General features: G+C 55.1%; 1 protein-coding gene across 1 annotated transcript in view; it reads left to right on the top strand.

Annotated features, from left to right (window-relative positions):
• The window catches only part of PDE10A (phosphodiesterase 10A), a 177,408-nt gene that overhangs the window by 139,866 nt on the left and 17,750 nt on the right, over nucleotides 1–19,792 (top strand). Inside the window, 7 exon segments of the mRNA XM_028504006.2 lie at nucleotides 222–273; nucleotides 6,127–6,269; nucleotides 8,840–8,932; nucleotides 11,133–11,319; nucleotides 15,538–15,680; nucleotides 17,235–17,318; nucleotides 18,918–19,068. Of these exon segments, the coding sequence (XP_028359807.2) occupies nucleotides 222–273; nucleotides 6,127–6,269; nucleotides 8,840–8,932; nucleotides 11,133–11,319; nucleotides 15,538–15,680; nucleotides 17,235–17,318; nucleotides 18,918–19,068 (853 nt within the window).

The raw sequence follows: 19,792 nt of genomic DNA, 5'->3' as shown, positions 1-19,792 counted from the left end.
GTTGCTGGGGGCCGTGGCCTGCAACCCAGGCACGTGCCCTGACTGGGAATCGAACCTGTGACGCTTTGGTTCACAGCCCGCGCTCAATCCACTGAGCTACGCCAGCCAGGGCTATCTTCCTTTTTTTTATGTCAATGTAGACAAAACTGGGAAATGCATTCAAAGCTCAGTATGCTCGGTGTTCTCAATAAGATTACCAACCTGTCTTGTGTCTTTTCCAGGACGTACTTCGATAACATCGTCGCGATAGACTCTCTACTTGAACACATCATGGTACGTGGCCTCGCTCCGCAGACGCCCTGTTTGGCCTCCCGCGCGTGTCCGACTCAGGACGGGACAGCGGGCCCTGCAGTGTGGGCGGCATGCGCGCGGTTGTCCGGGGGTTCCCAGTGACCTGCAGGGACCGCCTGGGCTTTTTTCTTTCATCCCTTCTGTTCATTTCCATGGGTTTCGAAGAATGTTTTGAAAAATATCTCCGAGTTTCTCATTACTCAGTGGCGAGTTTTGAAAACATGTGGTTTCTTTGTGTAGCCTTCAGAACACCTTTGCGTGGGGGTGGCCTTGGGAACCCCCCCCCCCCCCGCAAGTCTTGGATGTGCTGGTTCCCTCCGCTCAGTTTCAGCCCGACTTCCTCCTGTCTCCTAGGGGGTCCAGGGGCATGTGGGGCCAAAGGCCACCCACACCCACAGTGGGGTTCCATCCGTGTCTCCCTGCCTGGCCGCTCTGGTGCTTCGGCAAGACTCCACTGAAGCAGTGGCCTCTGGTAGTCTGAGTGACACTACCACTCTGGTGACGTGTGCTGTCCCTCGTGGGTGGCCAGGCTTGATGGAGACCGCTTACGCCCCGCTGTGTAGTTTCACAAATGGTCGTCCTCCCCCCTGTTTTCCTGGTTTGTCTCTAAACATAGAACCGCCCTGTCCGGGAAGGAGTTGCCTCGTGCCCGGATTTCACGGCGTCTGTTCTCTGGCCTCTTTCTCTCCGATCTCGGGGCCGGAGAGTGTGGGGTGTTGGGTGGTCCGTGTCCTGGGAGACAGGAGGTGACTGAGGGTGACCAGAGCGACATCGGGGCTTGCTCCTTGCTGCACGTGTCTTCAGTGATCAGTTACGTGGTCAGTGCCGTGTAGACAGTGAGAAGAGTGCTTCCCTCACGGGGAAGGATAACTCGTTGGGTTATGACGAGACTCGCAACGTTTGTGAAGAAGTGCAAAGTGTGTAGGAGAATGTACAAGGACAAGGGTGTAATATAGAGTGGCAGAGCTTGTGCTAGGAGTGCAAGAAGCCCTTATTGACTGGTCCTGGTATTATTACTGTTTTAAACACATTCTTGGTGAGGTACAAGTCATATACGGCACTACTCATCCGCTTGAAGCGGTCAGCCCAGTGGTTTGGGGTCACGCTGCACTTACAGAATGGACGGAGGAACATTCCACTCCTCAGTGGAATGAACGCGTTGTGTGTTCCTTCAGGGTTTGACACAAATCAGCCGTTAAAGCACGCGGGTCTGACTGGGGGCTAGATCTGTGGGTTGCTGCCCCGTGTCTGTCGTGGCGTTGATGCCCTCAGGTTTTCATTGGCCCGTTTTTGCTGAACCGTATCTTGGGCCTCTGCTACGTTCCCGTCCAGACAGCAGCTGGGGTTCCCATCCGGCCGTCACGGCTGGCTGTCTGGGCAACCACCTGGGACAGACAGACATTGATGGAGTCGCACCATCAGTGGGAGATGCGGCCCCGGGAGGGCCCGGGAAGGACGGGGCAGAGTGCGGGGGTGGGAATACCGCGACCCAGTCCGGGTTGCTGCACCAGGGTGCCCTGGGCGTGCCCGTGGGCCTCAGGGACTCGGGGAGCAGGTGCAGCAGGAGGCTCGGGTGCACTCTGGGGAGGTGGGGCGGAGTGCCACCGTGGGGGCAGCCCCTCGGAGACCCACCCACGTGGTCCAGGCCTGCGGGCAGCAGGACTGTAAGCACTCAGAGGGCCCAGACCAGGCTTGTGTTTGAGAAGATAGCCCTGGGTTAGAGGCCATCTGAGGGGCGTGACATGAGGTGTGTTGGGAAGGCTCTGTGACAATGCAGATGAGGTTGCTTGCTCCTTGTAGCTCGAGGCTGGGTGCGCCTCACATTGCTAGCTTGTGCGCCGGTGCAGTCCCGTGTCTTCCAGTGAGGAAGGCGCTGGCACGTGGGGCGGGAGGCCCCTTCTTGCACGGGATGGGCTGGGGCCCTGCAGACGCGGTTAGCGCCTCTAACCGGTGGGCCCTGAATGCCGGGAGCAGCCCACCGCCGCCCGGTGCCCGTGGATCGGAAGGGCCCCCACCCGCTGCACGGGCTCTGCGGCCAGCTGGCCGCGCCGAGTCGGCTTCTGTGGGTGTCTGCGCGCTTTCCATGGCGTTCCGGACGGCGCGTGCTCGTGACTGCTTCCTCCTCTGTCCCGCGCTTCGTGGAGGCTCGCTGGCTCCCACGGCAGGCTCGCCTTGGGCTGGGTTGAGTCCGTACACACTGCCCACATGTCTCGGGGGTTTCCTTGTTAGCCCCTTTCTCGGCTGGCAGTGTCAGTCCCGTCTGGGGCAGTGGGGGGGGGGCGCCTGGTCGGAGGCGCTCAGGACAGAAGCCTTTCTTCACCGCCCGGGATTGCTGTTCCGTGGGTCTTTCGACGTGTTCAGTCTCAGTGTCACCAAATAGGGAACTTCTGCCTCTTCAGGGACGCATGCTCTCCTTCCTTCCCGAATTACGGGCCAGTAAGCGCAGTAACATGTCTTTGTCTTGCTTTCACTTTAATGTCTTAACCTTAATGGGGTGGTTCTGGTACTTGACCGTGTTCTGTGACGTCCAGTGTTGTTTTCGGGAACGTATTATTAGGAGACATGTTCTTCTATTCCATTTTGCTAGAAGTTTTTGTCATGAATGATTGAATTGTATTACATAATTTTTTTAAAGATTTTATTTATTTATTTTTTAGAGAGGGAAAGGAGGGAGAGAGAAACATCAATGTGTGGTTGCTGGGGGCCATGGACTGCAACCCAGGCATGTGCCCTGACTGGGAATTGAACCTGCGACACTTTGGTTCGCAGCCCGAGCTCAGTCCACTGAGCTATGCCAGCCAGGGCTTATTACATAAAATTTTGACAAAGATAATTTTGTGATTTTTTTCTTTTGCTATTTATAATTATAATAGACTTTACGATACTGAACAGTTCTAAAGTATAACTTTAAAATATTATAATGTGTTAATTTATTCCTACATTTGATTTTGTTACTATTTTTATGTATGATTTTTCTTCTGTTTCCAAGGAGAATTAGTCTGTGATTTTCCTTTTTATAATATCTTTGTTAACTTTTAATATCTTTGACATAGGGGTTGCAAAAATAACTGGGGAAGTTTTGTTCTTTCTAACTTATAACAGTGTAAATTGGATAAGAATTTATTTGTTAAAGATTCTTTAAATATTTTATACTTGGAATCATTTCGGCCTGATGACTTCCATGTATATCATTTTTTAAAAAAGATTTTATTTGTTTATTTTTAGACAGGGAAGGGAGGGAGAAAGAGAGAGAGAGAGAAACATCAATGTGTGGTTGCTGGGGGCTGTGGCCTGCAACCCAGGCATGTGCCCTGACTGAGAATCGAACCTGCGACGCTTTGGTTCACAGCCCGCGCTCAATCCACTGAGCTGTGCCGGCCAGGGCTCACGTATATCATTTTGGACAATTTTCTAGTCGTCTTTGTGAGTGTATCTCTCCCAACTTTTCAACGTCTAAGTTTCTTTCTTCTTTCTGGGCAATTGTTCATTTCACCCAGATTTTTATAATTATTATTAGCAGGGCCACGTGACAGAGTGCCACCCCCCTGACATGGCCCTGGGCAGCCGGGAGGGACGCAGGCTGGCTGCAGATGACTCGGCCCTGGGCAGTGCAGGGCCGCCACTGCTGCTGAGTCATTCCGGGTCTCGTGGCCGAGCCAGACAGACGGGCGGTCCTTCTGTTCTGCTGGCCGCGCTGCCCCCGCCCTCTCTGCAGACCTTTCTGCCACTGTCCTTCCTGGGTCCTTAGTGACAGGTCTCAGGCTATGCAGACCTTATGTGCTCTGGCGTCAGGGCGGGCACCCTCTCCGTGAAGGGCCAGATAGGTGTCACGGGCCGCACGTCACGGGCCGCACCCCACCGTGATTGCTCAGCCGCACCTGTCACGCGGCCCTAGGCGGTGCGCAGAGGAACAGGCACGGCAGTGTCCCCGAAACCTTCACCTCGGAAAGCGGGCAGCGGGCGGAGGCGGCCTGTGGGCTTCCGCTGCCCTCCGTCCCGGGCCGCGGTCTCGGCCCGCGGAGCATGTAGGGGGAGCGGCAGTCTCTGCTGTGATGGAACTCGCGGGTAACGGGCGATGCTCACGGTGCCGGCCTGCTCGGTGCCTGGCTGCCGGGGCCCAGCTGGGGCTGGTGGAGCGGCCGAGAGTGGCCGGGGCGGTGACGTGGAGCGTGCGGGGCGCCAGGGCCCGGCTGGGCACCTGGCCGCTCTGGCTTCCTTTCCATCTGTCCGTCTGCTGGCTTTGCACAACATGACCCGTTGTCTTCCGGCCACGAGGCAGCTCCTGTCCCTCCCGCGTGAGCTTGGGGACACCTGTTATTCTCGGAGAACTCCTCCTTTCGCTCTAAGGAGGAATTTCCCATCTGTCCGCGGGCGGGGGAGGCGGCCAGAATTCTCAGTGTCCGTAAACTCCACACTCGCCGCCTGCTGCAGGCCTGCCCCGCGGGGCACCGGGGCCGGCCAGGCATTAGGGAGGTGCTCGTTGAAGGGAGCTGACAGAGGATGATGGAGTGAACACAGAGGTTTTCATCTGGAAACGGAAAAGCAGATTTGTCAGCAAAGCCAGGCTGCTGAGACGGCTGGGTGGAGTTCAAACACCCGGGCCCCCAGCTCTGAGCCACGTGACGGCAGACACGTGGCCACCGTCTCTGTGCCCCCGCCCCTGAACCGTGTGCCGTGGGAGCAGATGCATTTCCTGACTGTGTGCTGTCACCGTGCGGGCGGTGGGTCAGTGCACGCCGAGGGTGTGGGAAGTGTCTGGCATGCACTCACCGCTTAATGATCTCTGCCCGTTGTTATCGGAGCCGCAGATAAAATACAACCGGTGCAGATAGGAACACTGTGTGTCCTGTTAGGGGTTATACTTCATGCTTTTTATACCTGTGTGTCACCAGTCCTGGCCGATCAGCATGCAGCTCCCTGTGAGCGGACAGAGCCCCAGGCTGCACCGTGGAGCGGGGAGGGGGGTCTGAGAGGCCCTGGAAGACGGGCCTGGGTGGCAGAGAGACTCACAGGGGGTCGGAGCACCAGCTGCTTTCCTCCCCGTACCGAAGGGTCTCATTATAGTTCACCTCTGAACTACCTGCCCAGGTACAAGCTGCACAGGGCCTCTCAAATGTGGGAGTTTCCCAGCGGGTACCTGTGCTGTTTGCCATTCGTGGCTGGGAGTCAGCAGATGGGGAAGGGCGGCCGCTGACCCGAGCCATTGATACTAGCTGCAATTTCCTGCCTTTTCCGTCTCGTGGCGCACAGGAACTGGTGACCTAAATCTTGCCAATCTGACAAAAAATAGGAATAATTTCAATTCATTCACACCGGCCAGCTGTCGCTGTGTTGGCTGTTGTCATTTTTTATTTGATAGTCTCAGGGAAGACAGGTCCGTGGCTCCGACTAAATAGTCAGGCACCACACACTTTAAAGTTCTTGCGGCGCGCCGTATGTGGGGGACTTGAGCACCTGTGGCTTTCCTGACCCGTCCCCTGCGGGTACCGAGGGACAGCTGATGTGCTCATGTTCTGGGGAGTCAGAAGGTACATGTGGATTTCTGACTACAGGGGGTTGGTTCAGGGGTGAGCCGTAGGTCAGCATCCAGCGTGTGGCGGGGAGGCCCAGCAGCTGCCCGTGCGCTCAGGTCGGGGTCTGCCAGTGTTGGCCCGCAGCGGGGACCGTGTATTTTATGTCTTGTGACGACATGCCTTTATTTCACCAGTTACCACGCCGATCCCCCGCCCCGTTAGAGCACAGAGGAGCTGAACGTGGTATTCGCGTGTGATGACGTTTACCTGGACACTCCCCGAGGTTCTCATCGGCTTGTCTCGCTCTATTGTTTGTCTTCAGATATATGCAAAAAACCTGGTGAATGCAGACCGCTGTGCACTTTTCCAGGTGGACCATAAGAACAAGGAGCTGTACTCGGACCTCTTTGATATTGGGGAGGAGAAGGAAGGAAAGCCCGTGTTCAAGAAGACCAAAGAGATCAGGTACAGCCGGGCGCGGCCTGTCCGTGTGCTGTGAGCGCGGCCGCACAGGTGTCCTGCCACCCACTGTTCTGTGCCTTTCACAGGTGCGCTGACACTGCTTGTCATACTGTGATATCATTCCCACCAGGACCCGCCTCCTGAAGGTAGTGCTTCTGGGAATGACATTGCAGTGCCAGCGAATCCGCGCCTAGGAAGCTTTAAGCGTCACTCCTGGAAATGCCGTCTTCCGGAGGCGGTCCTTTTGGAAATCATGTTGGAAAAAGTTGCTAGTGCTCCCAGGTAGGTAAAGGTGTGCCCCACCTGGATGGGGTCTGCAGGTCCTCCCGTGTGCAGGAGCAGGGCGTGCTCACACCGCCGGGCACCCACCGCTCCCCCCGTCCGTGGGGCCGTCTCAGAGTCCAGACCGCGGTGGGGCCCGGCCTGCGGTGCCGGGTGCCGGTTGCACCCCCCGCTGTGACGGGGCCATCGGCTCGGTGTGTCCTCGCACACGCCTTTGCTGTGCCTGGACACCGAGGACACCGGCGCCTCCTTCGTTCTGGGAGTGGCAGCTTGTGCCACTTACGAAGGAACGGCGTGTTGCAGTCTGAATGCCTGCAGGGAGCACTGTCGCAAACCTTTTAGGAATCAAGCTTGACATTCGAAATTGACCTTTTTTAGACATCTGCTTGTTTCCTCCCCCCTTTGTGTGTCTTGTTTCACTGCTTTCCCCACAACGCCCTGCAGGGGTGTCCAGCCTGCGGCCCGAGGGCCGCACGGGGCCCAGGACGGCTGTGAATTCGGTCCGACACAAAACTGTGCATTTACTTAACGCATTGTATGTGGGAAACGTATTTATATGTTTTACGGTGACGGGTGGTAGAGCATGCAGTAAAAACCACCCGCAAACAATGTGTTAAAACAGGATGGGACTTTTGTGTGGTTACGGTGCATTGAATGTGTGGCCCAAGACCACTCTTCCTCCAGTGTGGCCCGAGACGCCACAAGTTTGCACTGGCCTGCTCTAGGGCGCCTGGGTCGTGACACCGTCCCCGGACAGCACCGTCCCCTACTCGGGAAGGACGGCTGTCCACTGGGGCCGTCTGTCTGGGAGGGAGCTGGCCAGGTGTGACGGGACCCTGGGGCCCTGCAGGTGCCTCACCGCTGCCCCCCACTGGGCACGTCCTGTTCCCAGTCCTGGGGGCATCTGTCCCGTGTTCCCCACACACGGAACGCCGACCTCCAGGCACGAGTTAGTGTTTCTCGTGGTTGTGTTTCGGTTGGTCTGTGTCTCAGACCTCCGTCGGTCTGGATGTCGTCACCTCTGCGGCTGCACTGAGGGTCCCGTGTGCCCGCACAGTGCGGTGATCGGGCCCACGGAGCCCGCGCCAGCAGCCGGGAGCAGCGAGGGGTCGTGGTTGCGGGAGCCCTGGCAGCTGACCCGGGCCCCGCCACGGATGGCGGCCAGACTTTTCTCCGCTGGGAGCAAAGTCTCCGTCAGACCGCCGCAGGCCGAGAGGCCCAGCGCAGGTGGTGCGGCGGCGGGCTCTGGCGCTTGCGGCTCTCGGCAGCCGGCTGGGCTGGGTCACGTGGTGCACGGCGATGCAGGGAAGCCGGGACGGAGTGCCGCGTGCGGCACCGGGTGTTTGCAGTGTCTGTCTCGGTTCTCTTCCGAGTTTTTCTCAGTGCAGGTCCTTACGGGGGAGCTTTATCTCAATTATGATGATGATCTCCTGTTATGTTCAAAATGTAGTATTATGAAAGTTACTTTTCAGGCATTGAAATATGTAGATAGTGTGTATTGTAGACAGCTTTGTTAACTACATTTTGAAATGAGTGCCTGACTGATGATAGTACTGCAATCAGAAAACTGTGAAAGAATGCACTTCTAATAGAAAATATTGATATTAAACATTAAAACATAATGAAGTGTCTTTAGATAATGCTTGTATTTTGACTGCTTTTCCATTGAACGAATCAGAGAAATAAAAGCACTCGGAGTTTCAGACTGGGTTGTTGTTATGTAGTGCCTGTGTGGCAAATGCCTTAAATTCCAGCCCTGCCTCGCACCTCCAGATCAGACACCCCTGGGGCCTTGCTTTCAGATGGGGTGGGAAGTCCACCGTGGTGGACCCACATTCTGTGTTTACTGTGTCATTAGTAGTTGAGGAATCTTAGCAAGTGACGGAGCCCACATGGGCCTCCGTTCACACCACAGTGAGAATGAACTGAGAAAACGTATGTGGCAGCGCACTGTGAATTAGAAGGCATGTTGCCATCCGATACAAAGGACTGTTACTGGTCAGTGCCGGAGAGTCTAATTAACTGTTCAGTTTCAGTCTGTGATTCAGTGTAAGTTCATGCTCCGAATTACGTCTTACACCGAGGTTCTCCGGGGATCACCATGCAGTGTTTTTCTGCTTTTGCGCACTCTGTAGTGACACGACGACCACCGAGGCGTGTGCGTGTGAAGTCAGCACGAGCACGTCAGGCGCGGCGGTGCCCTCCCGCTCACTGTTGGGTGGCAGCGGGCCGTGGCAGACTGTGCACACGCCCGTGTGCTCACGCGCCGGCCCTGTCTTCCATGTGTGCAGGTTCTCCATCGAGAAGGGCATCGCTGGGCAGGTGGCGAGGACGGGGGAAGTGCTGAACATCCCGGACGCCTACGCGGACCCGCGCTTCAACAGGTATGGGGCCGCCTCCGCCTCGCGTCTCGCAGCCCCCCGCCCGGGCCGGGCCGTGCCCGGGGCCGCTTCCTAGCTCTAGAGCGACGGAAGTGAGTGGCTGCCTCGCCGAGCCTCAGTTTCCCCATCTTTGAGTTGGACACAGCAGAGCTTCCGCAGTAGTTGTGTTCTCGTGCTCAGGTTGGGAGGACATGTTCATAAATGCCACCTGTCAGCTGCAGCTGACGCACGGGGCAGGAGCCGCAAACACCGCGGCCTCGCTGGGCGTTGTCAGCGTCAGGCTGGGGCGACTCACGGCGGTTTGGTTCTGTCCTGGGCTTCTCGGGAGAACCAGAAGCCAAATTACGTACATGTAATTTTAGTAAGTCTCTAGCACTTGAGTCTAAGATCCATGCCATGACTATTCAGGAGTAAGTAGCTCAGATATTTTGTCTAGGGTGTTCCATTCAATCGTGCACTCGGTTTATTTTAAGAGACACTGAAATAAAATAAATAATAGGATGTTTTATCAGGTGTTTGACAATGTCAAACATACACAACTTGTATATGAGCACAGACGTCTCCTAGTCATGTGTTTTATCAACAAAGAATATGCTGAAGATCTTCATTTTTAAAAGAAATACCTAAGCGTGTTATTTTAGTGCTTAAACACTGGAAATACTTTTATATCCTTTTATAAAACCTTTATGTAAAAATGTGTAGTTCCACTATTGAGAACACGAAAAGGCCAGGAACAGATTGCGAGACAGTATTTACGAAGCATGAGTCTGACAAAGTACTTGCACCCAGAAGGTACAAACAACGTTTCCCACCGAACAATAGCCCGGTTTGGGGTGAGGGGGACGCAGGGTTTTAACAGATGCTTCTCAGGAGCAGGGACACGGGGGGCCATCGGACCGGGGGCAGCACGCGCAGTGTGAGGGCGTGTGAGTGTCACCGACAGGGGCCCTGCCGCACACCAGCCTGAGTGTCTGCAGTTCTTGCGGGTCACCATGAGCAGGGGCCGGCCAGGAAGCGGGGGGCCGGGGCGGCCCGGGCTTTGCGGACGGGGGTGGGTGGTGGCACAGCCCCTTTGGAAAGCAGTTTAGTGCGTCCCTGTACAGTTAAGCGTGCCTTACTATACTCAGCTCCACCGCTGGGTACCATATTTTGCTGTGGATAATGTGTACTTTTTGCCCAAATTTTCAAGGGGCAAATATGGATGCCCTCTACACAGGAGTATAATGATTACATACCGTGGGTGTAATATCTTGTGTATGACACGCCCCAAAACGTGGGTGGGCGTCACACACAGCAACATGTGGTATCTCGCCAAGGATAATGACGACACTGTGCACACGCAGCACGCAGAGGTATGTGTGAGTCGCAGGTACGGCTCTGAGTCGTAACGCCCATCCCTGGTGAGTGGACACACATGAAGTGTGATGCCGCCACACCCTGGAGTGGCGCTCAGCGGTCACGGGGCTGGGCCACTTGGCGTGCGTGGCCTGGACAGGCCTCAGAAGCACCTGCCCCCGGGGGGCGCTGCGCAGCCCAGTGGGCCTGCCTGACCCACGGCCTGTGGTCACCCTGCCGCCTGTGGGCAGAGAGTCTTCTTTCCCACCAGCACCTCCTCTGAGTCAAAGCCCGCTGTTCCCGTTAGGGGTCAGACAGCGGGTGCTCCTGCCGTGAGGCCACGGTGGCACTGGTGGGGGCTGCTGGCCGTCCAGTGAGGCGTGGCTGTGCCCCAGGAAAGCTCTGCCTCAGGGTGGGGGGAGGGCCGGTGCTGGTCCGGCCTGCGCCCCACTCATGCCTGCCGAGCAGGCTCCGCCCCTCAGAGCCGTGAGCGGGGTCGAAGGGTCACACTCTCGCACCAAACCGACCTCGTCTTCCTCCGGATCGGCGGCGTGCGTTCCCTCCGTGATGCTGGGCATGTACACCGACCGGTGAGCTGGGGCCTCCCGGGTCCCGTTCTGGAAACTCTTGAGAAAACAAAAGGACGAATTGGTCAGAAACGTTTTTGAAAAGGTTTCATTTTAGTAAGTCACTTTCAGGTGCCACACGGCCCTTGAACTTAGAAGGTAACGGTTAGTCCATCACAGTGAGTTGTAACAGAAGCGTGTGACCTGCAAAGCCGACTTGGGACTCAGGGTGGAACGCGAGGTTTATCATCTGTCTCTTCTGTTTGTTTCCTTTGTGCCGCCGGGGCCCCGCGCGCCCGCAGAGAGGTGGACCTGTACACGGGCTACACCACTCGCAACATCCTGTGCATGCCCATCGTGAGCCGCGGCAGCGTGATCGGCGTGGTGCAGATGGTGAACAAGGTCAGCGGCAGTGCCTTCTCCAAAACGGACGAGAACAACTTCAAGATGTTTGCCGTCTTCTGCGCTCTGGCCTTACACTGTGCCAACGTAAGGGCGGGGTGCTGCGTGCCTGCCTTGCTCCTCAGGGTTAACCTTCAAACCTTTGCACCCGAGAAGTTCGGCGTTTTTTCCCCACATAAGTTTCCCTTAGAAACCAAAAGCACTGATTCCTGGTGGCTCGTATTTTAGGGAAAGCCTTAAAACGCCTTGGAAGGAAAAAAATCGAGTATTTTGCACTTATTTCAAGGTGTGAATGTATTTTTGAAAGTGAGGCTGAATAAAGGTAAGGCGTTCCAGCTCCAGGTGGGTGTTTCACAGGATCTACTACAGCGAACGAGGGAGTGCTCTCTGGCGCCCCCTGCCTGCGACGCGCGCCGTGCAGGTGGCTCTTGCGCCAGGGCGAGGGCTCGCGCGCCGCACTCTGGCCAAGGGGGTTCTCCAAGGAACAGGGCCGCCCCTGCCCGGCGCCTCGGTCGGGTGCTCCTGGGCGTCACCCAGGAGTCCCCAGGGTGGTCTTGGCTGTTTCCTGAACGACACAATGGGCTGCTCTTTGTTTTACGAAGCCTCACTGTGGAGGAGTTGGCTTGATCATCTTGTACATTTTAGCATTTTTATTTTTTTTCAGATTTTATTTATTTATTTCCAGAGAGGGAAGGGAGAGAGACAGAGAGAGAGAGAGAAACATCAATGTGCGGTTGCTGGGGGCCGTGGCCTGCAACCTAGGCATGTACACTGACTGGGAATCGAACCTGCGACACTTTGGTTCTCAGCCCACGCTCAATCCACTGAGCTACGCCAGCCAGGGCACATTTTAGTATTTTTAAACGACGTGAGCAGTTAGTACGCTATAAACTCCAGCATTCCTTCCGTGATGTTACTGGAATTCTGAAGGTGGGGAGACTTTCATTAACCTTTTTATAAAGCCCAATCAGTATAAATGGGAGTTACGGCCTTAGCAATTAGAGAGAGTGCCTTCGTGGGACATAGAAGTTTTGCCGGATGAACACGGTAACTGATGGAAACGGCCTGAGGAAGACTAGGCACAGAAATGGCGAAAAGCGTGTGTCAGCGACCGGAGACCCCTGTTGGCAGCTCGGTGGCTGCAGGGTCGTGGGCACGCGTCCTGTCGTGTGTGGTGGCGCCAGGGGCCTCTCCTGGGGACAGGCACCGTGCGTGGCTCCCTGGAAATGAGCTGATGCAGGTTTCAGATACCTTTTTGCTTCAGACATTTCCTGTGTCCCTCTCATTGATAAGGATAGTGACAGGGCACGTTTGTGTAGCTTAAAAGTTGCAGAGGCAGCAATTTCCAGTATATTCTGAATATTGATTTTCATCATCTTTTAAGTGCATTTAATGGAATGTGAGTATTGTAGCAGCTTGACCCCTGCACAGCCCATTTAAAAGAAAAACAATGACAGGCTGTTATGATCGGACAAGCTAGCATTGTTTCTCTTTCTGGACGTGTGTTCCTGTTATCCTACAAAGTGCATTCTAATATAATACATTTCTGCTTTAAGTATTTTCATGATTACCGTGAGATAATACTCCAAAGTGGACATTGACAGTGAGTGTTAAAATCGGGGTTGTGGCAGTTAGTGCACCTGGGACTCTAGGGTGCCGTACGAGCTTCGTCAGTGCGTGTGATGGAAACCACCGCGCCAGGGGGCGTCACAGAGAACCGTCGATCATGAGAGCACGGATGACGGGATGATGCTGTTGCCCGAGGAGGGGGCTGTGGCTGAACCCAGGAGCAGGCCGCTGCGTAGACCGTGAGCACGGGGCAGCTTCCCGCGGTCAGCTGTTCCCGCGTTGGGCCGCGCGGGTTGGCCCTGGGAGTGCAGGGGCTGCTGCCCCTGAGCAGGTGGCTGTGTCCTCGGGGCGGGGGGCACGTGCCCTGTGTGCGGATCACTCCTGGTCCCCAGCATGGTCACCGTCGTCCGGCTCAGTGGTCTCGTTTGGTGAAGAGGCCCGCCGGAGAGGCTGGCACACTCGCTAGGTCTGTGTTCTGTCTGCCTTCGTCTGTGGCTCTGTGAGGTTCTACCCCTTCTGTGGGATTAAAGGGGGGTGGGTGAGGTTTCTGATCCACCTCCCCACTTCATTTCTTTTCTTTTAAGATTTTATTTATCCATTTTTAGAGAGGGAAGGGAGGGAGAGAGAGAGAGAAAGAGAGAAACATCAATGTGCAGTTGCTGGGGGCCGTGGCCTGCAACTCAGGCATGTGCCCTGACTGGGAATCGAACCTGCGACACTTCCCACTTCATTTCTAACAGGTGATGGACAGTATGTCAATGGAAAGGTAACCATTTAAAAAGACGGAACGTGTTTTAAAACCATCAGTTAATTTTCTCACACATACTATGACCTGAAAGGAATAGTTAGGGGTGATTCAGAAAGCCAACAGGAAGGATAATAGTAGTATCTGCTACATTTTTTGCTGGAAAGAGGACTCCTTAAGAACAGGTGATTGTGGATCAGAAGACATTTAACGTTAAAGGCACGTGGACAGAATCATCATGAGGGTGAAAGCGGTCGACTAGGACACATTTAATACGTGGTTCTACCTTGAACCATTCCTGACCCCGGCAACCAAGGATGGAGTGTCTTTTCTGCAGCAGGCAGTGGGCACACGGCGGCCACTCTGCACACTGCGCGCTTGACCGCTCTGACCTCAGTCTCACAGAGGCCCCGAGGGAGGTTCTCGTTGTGTCCGCTGAGGAAATGGACATGGAGAGCCCGGTCTGCCCGAGTCCACACAGCGGGTGGCATTAACGTCGAAAACGAAACAGCTGCTCCTCCAAACACACTCACGTCCTGAAGACGGCACTCTGGGGACAGACGTGTGCACGCCGTTTCTTCGCGTTGCGCCTGTCTGACAGCACAGTGGTTGGCAGCAGTGGGTTTGCCATCGTTCGCACGGAGAAGTACCACAATGCTTCGTGAATGATGGTGCGAGAGGAAGCTCTCTGTTCTGCATGCTCCCAGCCGTGAACCTACTTTTGCCCACTCCTGTTTCAAGAGATGCGGCTGAGTGGTTTTCAGGATTAACTGGTGGACATGAGTGGAAATAGAAATGTATCTTAATTTCAGCCAAAATATCACCTGTCAGGGAACAAAGCTAGAAGTGGATGTTTGTGAACAGCCAGGACCACCTCTGACTCCGTCTGGTTCCTGGCGCGGCCTTCCCAAACACTCCTGCTGGAGATCCGAGCGCTGAAACGGATTAAACAGAAGCAGGCGTGAATATCGCTAGTTTACAGGGTATTAAAGAAACAGCTTGACAACTGATAGTATACGTTTCATTAGTGTTTTCATTTAAAATATGTAATTGTTCAGTAATAACAGAAGGTCTCCTTCAGCAAGTAAGACATAAAAAATACATACTTTTATGAATTTCTATTTTAGTGCGTGTTGTGTACTATAAATGGCATATTATTAGCACAGTGCGTGTGCCCACAGTTGCTAAAGGAATGGACAGTTATTGGGCACGAATCCCCAAAATTCTTTGCCAGCAAAGGATTTCACAAATACATATTTTAGAGGCTCCCTGGACTAGAGGACTTTGAGATCCCTAAGAATTAAATTAAGTATTTTTAAAAATATTTTATTTATTTATTTTTTTAGAGAGAGTAAAGGAGGGAGAAAGAGAGAGAGAAACATCAATGTGTGGTTACCTCTCACGTGGCCCCCACTGGGGACCTGGCCCACAACCCAGGCATGTGCCCTGACTGGGAATCGAACCAGTGATGCTTTGGTTCGCAGCCCATGCTCAATCCACTGAGCTATGCCAGCCAGGTCAAATTAAGTGTTTTAAAAGAAGGCTAACATTAATAAGTTTTTTTAAAAACTTAAAGGAGAGAAAAATGGCTTGCCTCTTGACGCATCTGGTCTCCGTCCGCACCTGTCCAGGCTGTCCTAACAGAATGCCCGGCCGGATGGGCGGCTGGTAAACCGCAGACCCGCGCTTCCCCAGTCCCCGAGGCTGGACAGCCCTGCGTGGGGCCAGGTGCAGGGTCCCCGGCAGTCTCACGGCCAGGCAGAGCGTCTGGTGAAGAGTCGTGTGCTAAAGGGTGGGCTAAACCTTTTAAAGCGGGGTTAGCGGCTTGAGTCCTGTCTGTAGCCCGCGTGGAAGTGGGTAGAAGCGGGCAGGAAAGGCAGCGAATGGGCGGGAGCCGCGGTCTGATGGCGGTGGTCCTGCTGCACTCGCACCGGATGCCGTGTTTGATATGCACATTGATACGCGTTTTCTTCCCGGGGTCTGCTGCCCAGATGTACCACCGGATCCGGCACTCGGAGTGCATCTACCGGGTCACCATGGAGAAGCTGTCCTACCACAGCATCTGCACCTCGGAGGAGTGGCAGGGCCTCATGCGCTTCTCGCTGCCTGGACGGCTCTGCAAGGAGATCGAGCTGTGAGTGCACCGGGCTGCGCGGCCCGAGCCGCCCTATGGGGGGAGGGGCGTGGAGCTGGGGCCCCAGTGCTGGGTTGCCTGTGCGCATTTACTGTGCTGGCTCCTCCTCCAAGGGCAGCATTCCAGATCTTAGGCTACAGCTTGTCCAGACCTCGTCATCTTGAAGAATAATCTGAGCACAATTTTTTTAAAGCTTTTATTTATTTTTTAGAGAGGGAAGGAGGAGAGAGAGAGAGACAGACAGACAGGCAGACATCAATGTGAGGTTGCTGGGGGCCGTGGCCTGCAACCCAGGCATGTGCCCTGACTGGGAATCGAACCTGCAACACTTTGGTTCGCAGCCCGCGCTCAATCCACTGAGCTACGCCAGCCAGGGCCCCTGAGCACAATTTTTAAATGAGTTAGCCTAAGTGGTTGCTTTTTTCATTAGTCTTTTATATACTTGACCCTATGTAATATCTCATATTTAAATGGCAGTATCAGATATCTAAAAGTTTACATTTCTGCGTAGATTTAAATTTGCAAATTAAATTTGAGACGTTCGTGTGAATCCAGCTTTCATGCTTTGTTTTCTAACCACGATAAATAATACATGTGATTGCTGGGGGTAGAACCTGCGATAACCTGTACACCCATCATAAGTGACAGCCAACACCGTTCAGTTGCACAGGAGACTTTCAGAAGTGACCCAGGGCTGACAGTGGCCTTAGACTTGGGAAGACAGTGTGGGCCAACCAAACAAGGAGGCCGTCAGACTGGGACGGTCTCACTCACTGTCCTGGGGGCCCGGGAAGGCAAAACCTCACGGTCAGGACATGGGAACACTGAGGGTAGACCATCCCAGAGGCCTCACACCGCAGCCAGTCAGTGAGCTCCGTTCTTTGTCTGTCTTCACACCACAGCCAATCAGTGAGCTCCGTTCTTTGTCTGTCTTCACACTGCAGCCAATCAGTGAGCTCTGTTCTTTGTCTTCACACTGCAGCCAATCAGTGAGCCCCATTCTTTGTCTGTCTTCACACCACAGCCAATCAGTGAGCCCCATTCTTTGTCTGTCTTCACACCACAACCAATCAGTGAGCTCCATTCTTTGCCCGTCTTCACACCATAGCCAGTGAGCTCCTTCTTTGCTAACTAAATTAGCAAATGGAAAATAGGTGATAATTTTGAATGTTTATGTTTGCGAAGGTTTTCTCTGGATTTACGTAGGAAGTAGAATAATTTTCACCTCTAAAATAAACTGATTAGGTTTCCTCACCACATCTAGGAGCTGTGTAATGGATGTGTATTATTCCTTATAATGATTTTGTCCTTTCTCGTTGCTCTGGTAGTAACCACTGCGTCCTCTCTTAACTGGTTGTTTCACAGAAAATTAAGGGATGGCAGTTAGGCCGGTACTGAGCTAGGTTCCCAGGGGAATGTGTGGGGTCTCCTCCACACGCAGGAGCGAGGTGACCCAGGTGGCTGGGCCCCCGGAGCCTCTTCCGCTCCTTCCTCGTCACTGGGTTCCTGCCGGCTGGGTTCGGGCACGAGCTGAGCCTTTTTGTCTCCTTCCAGGTTCCACTTCGACATCGGTCCCTTTGAAAACATGTGGCCCGGCATCTTTGTCTACATGATCCACCGCTCCTGTGGGACATCCTGGTAGGAACAGCCTGGAAACTCCTCTTTTTTTTTTTAAAGATTTATTTATTTATTTTTAGAGAGGGAAGGGAGGGGGGGAGAGAGAGAGAGAAACATCAATGTGCAGTTGTTGGGGGCCATGGCCTGCAACCCAGGCATGTGCCCTGACTGGGAATCGAACCTGCGATGCTTTGGTTCGTAGCCCGCGCTCAATCCATTGAGCTACGCCAGCCAGGGCTAAAACTCCATTTTTAAATGGGGGAGTGATATGACCTCTTCCTCCCCTCCCTCTACGCCTCGCTGCTTTCGTGACCTACTGCTAACATGTGCCCTGTGTAAATGGCTTTTTCTAAATGTTTAAAGTTACAAAGGCTGACATGCTTGTCGGACCGAGCCATGGCCTTTTCCTTATTTCCCCGAGAGCCCGGCTGCCCGCCACTAGCCAGCCAGGTGACCCTTACAATCAAGGCTGGACACTCAGAGGCCGATTCCCTGAAAGAGAGGGGGCGTCACTCAGACAGCACTGCCCGCGGTGTGGACGTGTGTTTGGGCATAGAGACACACTGTTTGCATCAGCCGACGTCACGTGCCAGTGGGACTCGGTGGGAAGGAAGCGAGTCCCCTGGTCCGAGGGCTGGCACTGCCACGGTTGGCCAGTGCCGCGCCGCCTCCAGTGGCTGTCCTGCCTGCCCGCCCGGCCGGCTGGCCCTGCCTGAGGAGCGGTTGGTTTTCTTCTCCCCTTGCTCCTTCCGTCCTCAGGTGGCTGACAGGGCTCTCCGTTGCTCGAGAGGGACGTTGTGTTTCCTGCCAGTGTCTGCATTCTCTCCCACGTCTGCCAGCGACTTTGCTCAGTGCCTGTTTAACGGCCGTGTGCAGGGGAGCTGGCCTCAGCGAGGTCTCAGGCGGCCCTTGAAGGGCCGGCCGTTTGGGACGCTTAGAATGACACGCCTTGGAGTTGAAGGGCACTTGAACATTTGCAGTGGGGCAAAGACAGGTCACCTGTGTTTGGAAGTTTTTTGCGTTGTCGTTTCTTTGGTGTTTCGGAGAGCCCTGTTTAGTACCGATGTGCTTTTAGGCTGCTGTAAAATCCACTGAGAAAGTTGCTGACCCTTAAGTGAGAACAAGTACATGATAATATAAAATAAAACACAGTCACCAGACTGGAGAGCAAGAATGTCACCTCTGTCACGGATCGTGTCAGGATACAGTCATTTGCTGCTGACAGTTTGTGGACCTGGGTAGTCTGGATTTCGTTTGAAAGGACAATTCTCGGGGCGTGCCTGTGAACATCTGGGGTTTGCGAGTCTGACTGTGCTCTCGGAAAACATTGGCTGGAAGCACTCTCAGCAGGATGGTGGCGTGCATCTGGGGCGCTCTGTGGAGCGGGGGTGGCCATGAGGGGAGGGAGCTGCGGCCAGGCCGTCCCTCTCCGTGGTGCGCAGGTCGGAGCAGAGCCACGCAGGGCCACCTGTCTGAACTGGCCGGGATGCCGCGAGGGAGCCTCCTGGGTGCCGGGTTCCCTGGAGACCCTCGCAGTCTGCAGGGTGGGGTCCGGGCGTGGGCACCCGGCTGCAGCGCGCTGACTCCCGGCCGGCACCTCCTCCCTGTCTTTCCCTGCAGCTTCGAGCTGGAAAAGCTGTGTCGCTTCATCATGTCCGTGAAGAAGAACTACCGGCGCGTCCCGTACCACAACTGGAAGCACGCGGTGACCGTGGCGCACTGCATGTACGCCATCCTCCAGAACAACGGCGGGCTCTTCACCGACCTGGAGGTGCGTGTGCCCCGAGCCCGGCGGCCGGCAGGCTCTGCACCCGCGAGTCCGGAACACGTGTGCGGCACGGACGTGCGCCGTGTTCCAGGACAGATGGGGCTCAGTGAATCGGGAGAAGCACGTGGCACAGAGTGCTCCCCACAAGATCTATCGTGTTAGTTTGTGTAAGAAGTGTAGACGCACAAATCCCACCTTCACTGAAACGACCCCCAAGGAAAGAGCGATTTCCTCCTCATTTAGTCTTCTGAAGGGATGGACCAAAGTGCGCTCCTCCTGTGGGCCCCGTGCCCTGGACCAGCAGGAGACACGGCCTGCTGGTTGGCCGCCCCGGAGTGCTAGTGATAGTCCGGGCCCCCGCAGGGCCCGAGCTCCTCTGCGGGGCGGGCAGGGCCCCCCTGAGGTGCCTCACCGCTGAGGATCTCTAGTCTTCCGCCCCCGGAGACTGTTCCCCGCTGGGAACTCTGGGCTCAGGCTGGGGAGGTCCAGGGGCAGCCTCGTGTGCTTGTGCTCCGCTGTGTGCCGGGGGCCAGGGCCCCTCAGCCCCGCCCGCCTGGCTGCTGAACGCTGGCTCCAGCAAAGTGGGAAAGCCGTCACTAACCACCCCCCCCCCCCCCCCGGCCTGTGAAACTGGCGTCCTGCTTCAGGGGACATCCGTCCATGGAGAAGAGGGGCCTGTCCTCTCCTGATGCAGAGACTGCTGTCCCTGTCCCTGGCTCAGGCAGAA

This window comes from Phyllostomus discolor, chromosome 4 (assembly GCF_004126475.2).
Source record: "Phyllostomus discolor isolate MPI-MPIP mPhyDis1 chromosome 4, mPhyDis1.pri.v3, whole genome shotgun sequence".
Classification (NCBI taxonomy): domain Eukaryota; kingdom Metazoa; phylum Chordata; class Mammalia; order Chiroptera; family Phyllostomidae; genus Phyllostomus; species Phyllostomus discolor.
The sequence above is the reverse complement of the archived record's forward strand: the minus strand, read 5'-3'. Positions and strand labels throughout refer to the sequence as shown.